This window comes from Mesitornis unicolor, unplaced genomic scaffold, assembly GCF_000695765.1.
Source record: "Mesitornis unicolor isolate BGI_N332 unplaced genomic scaffold, ASM69576v1 scaffold13316, whole genome shotgun sequence".
Lineage (NCBI taxonomy): Eukaryota > Metazoa > Chordata > Aves > Mesitornithiformes > Mesitornithidae > Mesitornis > Mesitornis unicolor.
In genome coordinates this window covers 10,085-22,154 of record NW_010193077.1, presented here as the reverse complement: position 1 = coordinate 22,154, position 12,070 = coordinate 10,085, and the positions used below count along the sequence as shown (strand labels likewise).

Below are 12,070 nucleotides of genomic sequence, written 5' to 3'. Positions count from 1 at the left end.
CAGGGGACCGTGGTGGGACCGGTGGGGCCGTCCCCATCACTCACACGGCCATCTGGTCCTCTGGCGCTCCCCCGATGAACAGGTCCGTGTCCAGGTTAAGGCCGTCGGTGCCGGCCGGGCTCTCCCCGCTGACGTGGGGCTCCCCGTCGACCGACAGCGTGCCGCTGCGCCGGTTGCGGTTCACCACCAGCTGGTGCCACTTGCCGGGCGCGACGCGGACCTTGCTGGTGATGACGCCCGTGCCAGAGCCAGTGTTAAACCTGGAGGAGAAGAGGGAGAGAAAGGTGACATCTGTGTCATGTTAGGAGGACTTCTGCATCCCAAGGAGACATTGGGGAGTCCCTGTCCCTCCCCACCTCTGGACCAGGCTGTACTGGGAGCCCACACTGACTGCCTGATCTGGGCTTTGCAATCTCCAGAGCTCTGCCCTTCACCTCACCTCATTCCCAATCTGTGCCTTTGGCTTTTGGAATTGGAAAAACCATTTCGGCTCCAATTCCTGGAGCCTTTCTCCCTTTCTTCTTTTTCCTTGCATTTCTTTTGCCAGCACAAAAATAGCACCAAGAAAAAAAGACCTCTCACTCGCTCAAAAAAAAAATCAACCTCCCACACCTTTTAGCTTTTCAAAATTCCAACTGAAATATGAGAATTAAGTTGAAAAGTGCCACAGGGAATGAGTCCCCTCAGTATTTCTATTATATTGCAAAAAATGCTTCTCTTCTTGTCTGTTTGATGCTACGCTTTCTTAGCCTACAAGTTCAAGCCCAGCATCTTCCTGATGCCCTGCAAGGACCATCCCTTGGTACGAGCAGCTCCTCCACACCACAGGGCACCCACCTGAGCTCCACGAAGCCCCCGACCAGCGCCAGGGAGATGAAGTCCTTGCCGCGGTTCTGGCCGTTGTAGAGGAGCAGCCCGCTGAGCTCCACCGCCCTGAACTCCATGGCGATGCGCACGGTGTGGTAGGCCTTCATCATCTTGAAGGCCAGGTAGGACTTGCCACCAAAGCTGGGGATGAAGTACCTGATGGCTGCAGGAGCCCGGGAGGGCGGAGAAAGGAAGAGGGGATGAAGCAGAGGTGGGAACAGGGCAGAGAGCAGATAAATATACCTGGGGACACTTTTCCCTACCTATGTATAGTGGTATTGCTCCCCCAGCTTCAGCAGTGTCCCAGTCAGCTCCTCCCAGTAAGGACCAGTGCTGCTGATCCTTCTCACGCCCAGCTATTGCATCCCCTGTGTGCTGCTACACACACACTTCCTCCTGACTCAACTTCCCTGCTCCTTAGGCATTTTTTATCTGTCCTCCCAGAATCCCACACAATTACATTCATCACCCCATGCTTCTCCAAGATTTTCCAAGGGATCAGGAAGGCCTAGCCCTACTAAAATTAAGAGGACTGGACACCCACATCCAGCAGCAGCTCTGTGTGCTCTTGCTTATGGCTTTAGGGTCAAAGCTTTTCAGGAATAAGCCCTCACAACCACCCAGTGCCCCCAGCACGACACCAATTTGCAGGGGAGCTCACAGTAAACAGTGACAGCTCTGGTTAAGCACACACTGCCAGTCTGCAGCTGTTTGCTGAGCAGCCCCAGGGAACAGAGCCTGAATTATCAGCACACGTCTCCTGGTGCTCGAGAGGATGCTGAGGACCTGTCTCTCTGTTAGACTCTAACTGCAGTCACCAGCTGCAGGAGCTACAAGGGACAACGTCATGAGCTGAGACAGAAAAACACAATCTTGTTTCAGAAGCGATCAGAAGCACAGCCAAGAAGAAATTGCTCCTGGCACCTTCTTACCTCTCAAGCCTTGCTATGCTCACCTCTTACAGCACATGGTGCAGATACAACCTGTCCTTGGCAGAGCTAAACTGGTCACATTGACCCCACAGCACCAGCACACGTTATGTAGCTGGGTTTGGATGTGTTCCCATGCCTCTCCATCACTGTGCAGTCTGCTGGAGCACGGATGGACATGGGAAGCACCTTCAGCCCTTATTGTCCCTATCTGCACATGCTTGGGGAGAATAAGTAAGAAATGGGGCAACTGAGGAGCAATGCTTTTCCAGTTGTGTGGTGGAGCCTCTAGGTGGGACTCAAAGCTGCAGGAGATGTGGTTCCCTTGACTCTGCTGTCCCTGCTTTTGGCTGTCACCTTCCTACAACTGCTGAGCCCCACCAGCAGCACTCAACACTCACATGGAGGTACTCACATTTCTCACAGACAGCTCCTCCTTTGCCCGCCGGGCAGCTGCAGGTGAACTCCTTCCCGTCGTCCTCGCAGGTGCCGCCGTGCAGGCAGGGGTGGGAGTCGCAGGGTCGCGAGGGCTTTTTGGTGGTGGGGGGCTGGCGTGTGGGCTTGCGCCGGGTGGTGGCGGGGAGGGTGGACGCGGGTCTCCTTCCCATCACCTTGCGGCTGGGTCGCCGGGCAGCGTCGGGGCGCGGGATGTGGGCCGTGGTGGCGGCGGGGGCCGTGGTGTACCTGCGGGTGGTGGCGGGCGCCATGGTGGTGGCCGTAGTTGTGGTCACGGTGGTGGTGAAGAGCCTGGGGATCCAGTCTGGAACACAGCAAGGTGGAGGTTGGGGCTTTGCAACCCTCCCCGGGGGAAGGCAAAGCCATTTTGGGGGTGAGATGGCAACAGAAAGGCTTGGATGGATGGATCTCCCAGGCTACCGCGCTGCTGGTCCTCCCACCCCGGCTGGGTAGGACTAGAAGAGCCAACCTGATCATTTGGTAGCCTAAATCAGGAGAGGAGGCTCACCAAAGTCCATGAATTTGACGTGCTCCTGCTGAGGCTTCTTCACCAGGATGGTCTTCTTCTTGGAAGCTTTGATCTGCTTCAGCAGGGCCTCCTGGACATCAGCTGCTGTGTAGGAAGTGGCTGATCACAGCCAGGAGGAGAAAGGAGAAAGGGAAGAGTGAAGATGCAGGTCTACCTAGCAGTACCTCCCCCAAGATGCATCCAAATAATTCCTTTCCTTAGGAGAATGCTTCCAGCTTCCCAGGCACCAGCTTAGGGTGCACCTTCTCCCAGCATCTGTTGATTTTGCTGGACAGAAGACATCCCCCCAGCAAATTTTAACAAGGTTCTGTCATGCTCCTTGTCACACGCACGTTTCTCAGGCTGGCAGCCCCATGGGGAGCGCCAGCTCCAGTGAATCCACCCTGGGAAGGCTCTTACCTGGGTCAAAGTGGGACTCCACAATGACACGGACAGCGCTGCTCTGCCCCAGGTCTCGGACACGGATGCTCTTGAAATCCTTCTTAACGTCAGAGTTGCGGAAAAGCTCATCGAGCTGCGTTGGTGGGAGGAGAAGGATAAAAGATAAACTGATTAATGGGGAGATCCTAGGACATAGGGCCTTCCAGTAAAAGATTGTGAGTCTCAGCGACCCTCCTAGGCTTCAAACCACAGGGATTTGCATCTAAACCTTTGCAAGGCATCCCACTGACACACGCAGAGAACAGGGCTCCCTTGTGTAGGGTGATACTTTCAAATGGTCCCTGTTCTGTATGGTCTGTGGTCAAAGAGGGGATCCAGAAATAGCGTGGGGCACATGAGCTACCCCATCGTACCCAAGGAGAAGAGCACAGACACCTTGCAGCTCATCCAGGGATTTTCTGCTGTGTGGCATCTAAGCCTTACTGATCTCTTCTAAAGCTGCGTAAACCTGCTTAGGCACTTGGGAAAATCCCACAAGGCGCCACGCTGCATCCATAAGTACCTGCCTGCCTTTGGAAACTTGGCTCTCAGAGGTTGTGGGATTTGTCTGAAGTCACATGAAGGAGACAGCGACAGCTCAAGACTTAGAGCAAGTCAGGGCTTTAACACCCCTGTTCAGCCTTGCCACAGCAGAGGCCATCGCCTCCCTCTCTGAGCTTCAGAGCAAAGGCAGAAGTAATTAAATGACTGATGAGATAGGCCCTCCCTATAAATTTGGTTGTCCCGAGCCATGCCTTCATCTCCCCCAGCCCTGGGAAACCTAAAACCAGCAAAGTCCCTTCCCTTCCCAGCAGGGAGAATGGCTGCACCAGTGAACGAAGCTGTTGTGTGGATGTCTGCATCCCCAGACAGAAGGGGATGTACTGGGAAACGCCGCTATCGTGATACAGAGCTGCAGGAGCCATATGGTCCGTATGCCAGGCACACATCTGCTTATGTGACTGTACCGAGGGCTTGCCAACTTCTAAGAAACCAGCTCTAAATATGTAAATCTCCTTGCAAAGACGCCTTGTATTTGTTGTGCCACACTGCAGGCTACGCTGGGATGTTGCCACCCCACCCAGCGCTTCCTTGGCAATGCAGGGTTATCCTAAAAGGTGGGAGGCTGGATTTACACTTCCCGAACTGTGTAGCTGAGCTGGAGGGATAAAGGGTCTTGGTATAGGTTTTTGTCTAAGGACTTTTCATGGAGATAAGGACACTTCAGGAAATCCAGGGTGTTAAGGCGGAATCTCTCATCTAGAAAGCCCCATCACCAAGATCAAGCTAAAAACTGGGTAATTTTTGAGCCAGCACATAACAAAGGATGGAACACACTGACACAGCATGTGATAGAGGCTAATAGCATATGGAGATTGGGCAAATTCACAGAGGGTACCTCCTAGCCAGAACCGGTGCATCATCTCCTTACAATCTTAAGTGCCCACCCCATGAAAGCGCTGGCCCTGGAGGTAACACTCCCAATTTCCGTGGGTTCTCAAAAACAACCCCAAAACCACCAACATGGAGCAATGCTCCTCCAAAGCACTCAACACATCTTGCAGAGAGGTCTCGGCGCTCTCCTTTGACAGCCAGCACAGCTCCTCTCATCTTTTAGAGAGGCCAGAAGAGCCCAAGCCAGACCCCGGATGAAGCGCAAAGGACTCACCGCGCTCTCGATGCTCCTGGCCGTCTCCCCAAAGAGCTCGGATTTGGGATCAGCCATCTCGGGGGTGTAGAACAGCTCCTGGCCTTCCACCTCCTCCAAGATGAGGACTCCCTGGAAGACTTTGGTCGCTATGGGAGGAAGGGTAAAGAAGACAAAGGCGTTTAGTGGGGTTGTGGGCAGGGGACAGGCGTGTGGCCGACAGCCGCAAGGAGCGTTCGAGTCCCTGGGGGGGGAAAGGGTGATGGCGGTGTGTGGGTAGTGCCAGTGTTGGGGTTAGTTGGGATGGGTCTGGGGAAGCGCCATGGAGGATTAGTAATCAGAGGGTGCTGGAGCAGATGGCAAAGACCAGGCTGGAGATGGCAGCTTTTACCATACAGTTTCCTCTGAGCTCCGGCCCGGGTAGCAGCCCCCCTGCACCGGCTGAGTAACAAGAGAGAGACGTTAGCCAGAGCAGCACACAGACACCACGGCAGGAGCAGACATGGGCACGCAAACCGGGGGCAGAGGAGGCCGAAACGGGGGCTCTGGGCAAGGAGAAGACCTGTGCTGGGAGAGGGACACAGGGACCCTGCCAGCAAAACCAGACCAAAGCTGCAAGAGGAACCCGAAATGCGGTTCCCCTTCCCGAGGAGCTGTGGGGGTGCAGGGGCAGCTGGAGAAAGGCCCCCACTGGGGGCAACCCTACAGGGGAATGCGGTGTCCAGAAGAAAAGGGGGTGTCCTGCTGGAAACCTCAAGGAACAGGGATGGTGAAGAAGGACCTCAGTGAGGAAACAGCTGAGACATGGTCCCAGAACAACAATTTTTAAGGTAACAAGGCACAAGGCAATCAATTCTCTGACAGAGCACGGGTGGTTCTGCGTTTCCTCAACAGGAACAGCATGAAAGGGACCATGAGTGGGAAAGACAGATCCCACCTTGGTCATGAAAGCAGTGGGCATCCCTGGGGACCACAGTGTGACCCAAGAAGGCTCAGACTCCCCAGGACGCCCAGCAGGGACACTGGGGCTGCTGGTGCTCTCCCAGCCTGCCCTGGCACCCAACTGGTCCTGCTCAGCCCAGCTCCCTTCACATCAACAAAGATAAAGTGGGAATCCACACAATTCCCTCATCCCCACCAGTACCAGTGCAGAAACCTGGGCAAAATACTGGTTAAAGTTTTAAGGCAAGGAAAAAAGTGGTCACCTAAGGAAGAAAACTGCAGAGTGCCCCAGCTCTATGTGAGGAGCAGCACACACCCAAATCCCAGGGCTGGCTGCTGGGGGCTGCAGTAGGTGGGCACAATGTCCTAGAGCTCACCAAATCCCCATGAACCACCCACCAGGGACACACCAGCCCCCAGGCTGAACGCAGGGATTGTGCTCACTGCCTCCATGCTGCTCTGGGTGGTATTTGTCCCTCTCCTGTGCCCTGCAAGAGCTCAGCCTGGCTCCTGACCGCTGAGGACAGACTCACCCGGGCAGTTGCTGCCTTCCGCATCAGCGGCCGCGGTCTTGCCATCAGAGCAGCATCCCAGGGGGGTGTTGTAACACGTGGCCCTCTCGATGGCGGGGGTGGAAGTTACCTGGCTTTCCTCTACCTCCTCTTCCCCTGCAGGGCATCAAGAGGAGCATTCACCAGCAGGAGGTAAGACATCTCCTCTGAGGCTGAGAGACAGCTTCATCTCAGCAGGAGACACAGGGTTTAGCCCCACCAAGCCTACGAAGCCCACACTCACCGGCAGAGCCTGCCCCACTGGATTCCTGGTCTCCACTGATGCCCATCTCTTGGTCTCCACTGCCTTCTGCGCTGCCTGATTCAACGAAGGCAGGCTGGGTGGTGGCCAGGACCACTGGTGCGGTGGAGAGAGGGCGGATGGTGGTCTTATACCCCCCGTGGGTCGCCCACGGCGTGGTGGCCGGCCTGGCAGTTGTGATGCGCCTCGTCGTAGGGTGACCTCTTTCAGTAGGCTTGGCATCCACCAGCAGGGAGCTGGTAGCCAGCTCGGTGGGTTCAGGAGCCCGTGTGGTGAGCCGCAGCGGTGGGGGAAGGATTATCTTGGCCAAGGGCAGAGTGGGCAGTGGTGTGGGTGGCGAGGTGTGGCTTGTGTGGGTGATGGACTCTGAAAGGAGCAGCAAGACAGGGTAGGTAAGGAGGAGCAGGACTGGGAAAGGCTGGTTCTGATACTGGGAAGAACATTGCAAACCCAGTTGATGACACTGCATCTGCTGTGCCATGACCACGGCACAGCGAGGAACCACAGAGGGAGGCAATCAGACCTGGGTTCAGCATCAGAGCTGCAGACACTCACCGTGGCACTGCCCTGTGTGTTTCACCGTGATGACCTGGCCCTGCCGGCAGGCGATGGTCTTCAGCTGGCACTGGTCCCCATAGGTGACACCATCAGAGCCACACACCTGGGCAGCAGAGGGGAAATGTGAGCTGCAGCCCTGTCCAAAATCAACCAGGCTCCAGCTGCTGAGAGCAGGGGTCCCTCTGAGGCACAGAGGGGATGGTCTGCACACAGGCACCCAAGGCCAAGCTGTGGAAGCACAGGAGCAGAGCACCTCCGAGGTGACACATAGGGCACAGAGCACCCAGCTCTGCTGGGGGACATCTATGACCCACACATCATCCTTCCCCATGGTGACCAAATTTGTCTGCCTGCTTCTTGTGAAGGGAAGAGATATCAGACCCCTTCACTGCTGGCACCAACCCAATGCCCTGAGCTTGCCATGCGTCCCCATGCACCGTTCAGCCCCCCACGGCTGCCTCTCCCCCAAACCTTGGTCATGTTGGCCTCTGCGCAGAGCGGTGATGGGCACTCGCAGTGGGCAAAGCCGTTGACTTCCACGCATGAGGCCCCGAACTCACAGCTCATTTCCTCACAGGATTTGGGGGCTGATGGGTCTAGGGTAAGGAAAGAAGGGGGAAGAGGTGACCAACACACGTACATTTCTTTCACGAGCCCATGCACTGCCCCACAGCAGTACCCAAGCTCCCATTTCCCGGTGCCCCACGCAATCCCTCACCTTTCTCACAGCCAGTCATGCCCAGTTTGCTGCCGTTGGGGCACTGGTTGCACTTCATGCCAGTGATCCCAGTCTTGCAGGAGCACAGCCCAGTCATCTGCTCACAGTCGTCGCGCACTGAGCCCACAGGGTCACAGTTACAGGCTGGGCAAGAAGGAAAAAACCAGAAAGACCTCGTTTTGCTGGTGGATTTGTGGAGTCAACAGCAGACTCAGCCAGGTCCATCAGCAATTCAAGAGAAGGGTGAGGAGAAGAGTTCAGAGGAGGACCATGATGTTGACTGCAGCTCTGTATGGACTGACCCAACCCCAGCTGCAGGAATCACCCACTACCCTCTGACCACAGCTCTACAGCTTGCAATTCCACATCTGTTCCACATCTGCAGGGATAAGGCCACCAGGCCTTATTCTTGTTGAGAACATCTGGCCAAGGAGCCAGCCCATGGAAGGGGACACCACGTCCCAGCCAAGCTGCAACAGCACTTCAGACCGCCCTGTCTTTTCTGCACAGAGCAAGTCCTCCAGCTCTGCAAAAACATCTACTGGAGATGACTTACAACAGGACCAGCATCAGGGCTCACCATTTTAAACACTGTGATACCCCTTGGGCCCCATGGAGCAAGCTGGGGAGTTGAGAGATGGATGGGACAAGGGGTGATGGCCCAGCCTTGCCCACACTCACGCGTGCAGCCGCTCTTGCCGTCAGTGACGATGCCACGGAAATTCCAAAATCCAGGCTCGCAGCGGTCGCACTTGAGCCCCCCCACGCCCGGCTTGCAGGAGCACTGCCCCGTGGTGGGGTCGCAGGCTCCCCCGTAGGAGCCGTAGGGGTTGCACTGGCAGGTACCTGCGAGAAAAAGGGAAAATATAAAGAGCGTGAGGCTGAGTCCTGGCCAAGGGATACAGGAGCTGCATCGGGGTAGGGGGACTGGCCACAGGGATGCTTGGCCATGGCTCACACTGAGCAGGAAGAGGCCTCACCAGCTGCTCCCAATGCTTCTCCTCTGCCCCAGCTACAAGGGGGAACCAAACCCCCAGGGATTAGTGCTTTGCTGCCATCAAGAACTCTTCTCTCATTAACATCAAAGAGGGAGGAAGCTATTAGAAGTTTATTATTAATTCATTAATTAGGGACTTGATGGAGGGAAGCGATCCAAAGATAGATGGAGAGACGCTCCCTTGATCCACAGGGAGCTGCTGAAAGGGGACATGGGGCAGAGCTGAAGAGAAAGGGAGACCTTGGGAGCAGCAATCAGGGCACATGAGCACACCCGCAGGGAATGACATGTCCAGAATGAAGCAATGGATACATTTGGATAAAATTGAAGGATAAAATTGAAGGATAAAATTGAAGGATAAAATTGAATTGATAAAATTGAAGCCTAGGGGCTTCACGCTGCTGGTTAAGTGGTAATTATCTCCTGATGTGTGCTTGCTGCCGACACAGGGACACGGGGGGATGGAAATTGGTGGGATGCTGAAACCCACTCAGTAGGGAAGCTGTGTCCATGGGTTGGAGGGCAGGGGACAGGACTCCCATCAGAGACAGAGGAACCACCACAGGCAGGGCAACGCTGCAACCGAAACGCTTGCCTCCTCCCGTGCATCCCTCTGACCAGCTCCCTCCTGCACTGCAGGTCCTCTTGGCCAGCATGGACCACACCACCACATGGGGATCTCCGGACATTCTCTGAATGCTGCTGCTTTTTAAATTATACGGCACATTAAACAGCGCTGCGTCCTCATCGAGCAGGCATTAACCAGACCCAGGCATGGCGTGGACGGTGGCTCCATGGGATAATGCGTTCCTCTCACGGGCGGTCACAGCCTCAGCTGTTAAGGGTTTGCTAATGCCTTTCAAAATGGGCCTTCTGCTAAGGTACTGACTCCAGTAATTATTTAATAAATATTAATGAAACCTTTGCCAGCTCAGCTTCCTGCACAGTGCAGCCACCCAGTAGTCACTGGTCCTGAGGTGCCCTGCAGAAGGGCCCCAGGTGAGCCCCAAAACTCTGTTCCACCTCAGTCTGCAGTGCAATGTTTTTGTCACTCAGGCCAGTGAAAAGCCCTAAGCAATGGGTTAAAGGAACAGAGGGCATAGCCATAGGGGCATCTTTTTGGGTATCCACCGGTTGGGGAGAAACAGAGGCTTTCTGAGCCTGAGAGGTCACCAGTCCCCTTGCATGGGTCTCCAAACTCCCCCTCCACCTGATCTCCCCTTCAGCCACCCCTGATGCTTCTCCATGCCCCCCAATGTGGGGACACAACATTCACTCACTTGGGCATCCAGCTGCACCCACGCCGAGCGCCAAGGTCACATTGTCCGGGCAGCACCCATAGATGGTCTGGCTGCAGTGCACAACCAGGAGAGGTGGTGGGGTGGTGGCAAGGGCTGCAGAGGAAGGCAGAGAGGTACAGGTTATTTTGGCACACAGGTTGCCACAGGGCAGTATTGCTAATACATGGATCAAGCAGCTAGCAGCATCCCTGCAAAACCCTGTGGTCCTTGCAGAGATGCTGGGACCGGGTGATGAGGTGAGGTCCTACCCTTGGCTGGGGAAAGCACAGGGCATGAAACAGGAGAGGTGCAGCAGGGAGCAGCAAATCAACACAGACACCGCTGTGTCCTTAGCGAGCTCTTCCTTGCTTAGCCCCAGGGAAAGGGCATGCAGTGCTGCAGGGCACCAGGCTGGGACCAATGTCAGCCTGGGGGGACTGGCTGCCTTGAGGGGACTCACCACGGCAGGCTCCTTGGCCAGTGACATAGAGATCCTGGCGCTTTTCACACCGCGTCTTCTTCAGCTCACACTCATTGGTGTAGGTCACACCATCAGAGCCACACACCTGCCAAGACAGGGAAGGAAACCAATAAGGGGTAGGCTCCCTATCCATTGGATCCCCTCTCCATGCAGGAAGGATGCAGGAAGGCCACCAAGGAGAAGATGAGGGGAGTGAGGACTGCAGCAGACAGCCCCGTGGTGGTAGGGGTGTTACCGGGCTGCGTGGCACCGCCAGGCAGGTGAAGTCACACACACAGCGGTCGTCCTCAGCGTCCTCGTCCCACCAGCCCCCGTACTGCCGGCACCGGTCCTGCTCACACTCTTTTTTCAGAGCCCGAGCCCCCCGAGCCGCACTCTGGAGAGAAAGAGGAGCAGAGGAAGGGATGGGTTTGGGGTTAGTTAAGTATATATATATAATATATATACATAACAATATATAAACTCTGTCCCTAGCCCGGCTGCCTTGCCATAAGATGCTCAGAGCTCCAGCAGCAAGAGAGACGCTGCTGATTTCAAAGGCTTCTTAAAGGGGAAGGGGGAGAAAGAAAACCTGACCCTTCTTACTGAGTGATCAAAGGCTGGGGTTTGGCATTACACAGAGAATTATTTAAGATCTTTTCCCAGAGGGACATCAACCTGAAATTCCCTGAGGAGGGCTGTGATCAAACACTGTGTTATGTCTTCCCCTCTCCCAAAGCCCTGCCATTGCACTGAAGTCCTTTCCAGCTAGACTACACGTGCAACGAGCTGGAGGATCTCAGCTCAGCGGGTCAGCACGGCAGAGCGGTGAGGTGTATGCACCTCATGTATTTGGATTTAACCAGCATTAACCCACAGCTTTTCTCCTTCAGTGGGAAAACTCAGCAGGTCCTTAGCTCTTAGCCTGACCAAGCAAGGTCCAGCCAACACCACGACCTTCCCAGGTGCTCAGGACTGAGTGGCCACAGGCCAGGCCCTGGAGCAGCTCCCAGGGCTGAGGGATGCAAAGCAGCAGCCAGGAACAGCTCCGTTTCCCCCAGCCACAACTCACTGACATGAGAAATTAAAGCGGGGCACAGCAGAGCAGCGAGGGTCAGTTCTTCCTCCCCTTTTCTCCCACTTTTCGCACTCGTGTGGATAGAAGAACGGCAGCAACCTACCGTCCTCGCACGGGCCCATCCTGGCCACCTCGATGCTCTTCTGCTGCTGGCAGGCGCAGGAACAGCTCCGTTTCCCCCAGCCACAACTCACTGACATGAGAAATTAAAGCGGGGCACAGCAGAGCAGCGAGGGTCAGTTCTTCCTCCCCTTTTCTCCCACTTTTCGCACTCGTGTGGATAGAAGAACGGCAGCAACCTACCGTCCTCGCACGGGCCCATCCTGGCCACCTCGATGCTCTTCTGCTGCTGGCAGGCGGCCCCCCCGCGCTCCC

The 12,070-nt window shown here is 55.7% G+C and overlaps 1 protein-coding gene across 1 annotated transcript in view; it reads right to left on the bottom strand.

Moving 5' to 3' along the window:
* LOC104542880 (agrin-like) overlaps nt 1-12,070 on the bottom strand; it is a gene marked incomplete at its 5' end in the record, with an annotated part of 30,192 nt that overhangs the window by 8,809 nt on the left and 9,313 nt on the right. Inside the window, 17 exon segments of the mRNA XM_010187342.1 lie at nt 43-260; nt 838-1,030; nt 2,212-2,556; nt 2,761-2,880; nt 3,181-3,295; nt 4,871-4,998; nt 6,325-6,459; nt 6,587-6,970; nt 7,160-7,265; nt 7,634-7,758; nt 7,881-8,024; nt 8,562-8,726; nt 10,158-10,271; nt 10,618-10,723; nt 10,874-10,988; nt 10,990-11,014; nt 11,799-11,888. Of these exon segments, the coding sequence (XP_010185644.1) occupies nt 43-260; nt 838-1,030; nt 2,212-2,556; nt 2,761-2,880; nt 3,181-3,295; nt 4,871-4,998; nt 6,325-6,459; nt 6,587-6,970; nt 7,160-7,265; nt 7,634-7,758; nt 7,881-8,024; nt 8,562-8,726; nt 10,158-10,271; nt 10,618-10,723; nt 10,874-10,988; nt 10,990-11,014; nt 11,799-11,888 (2,628 nt within the window).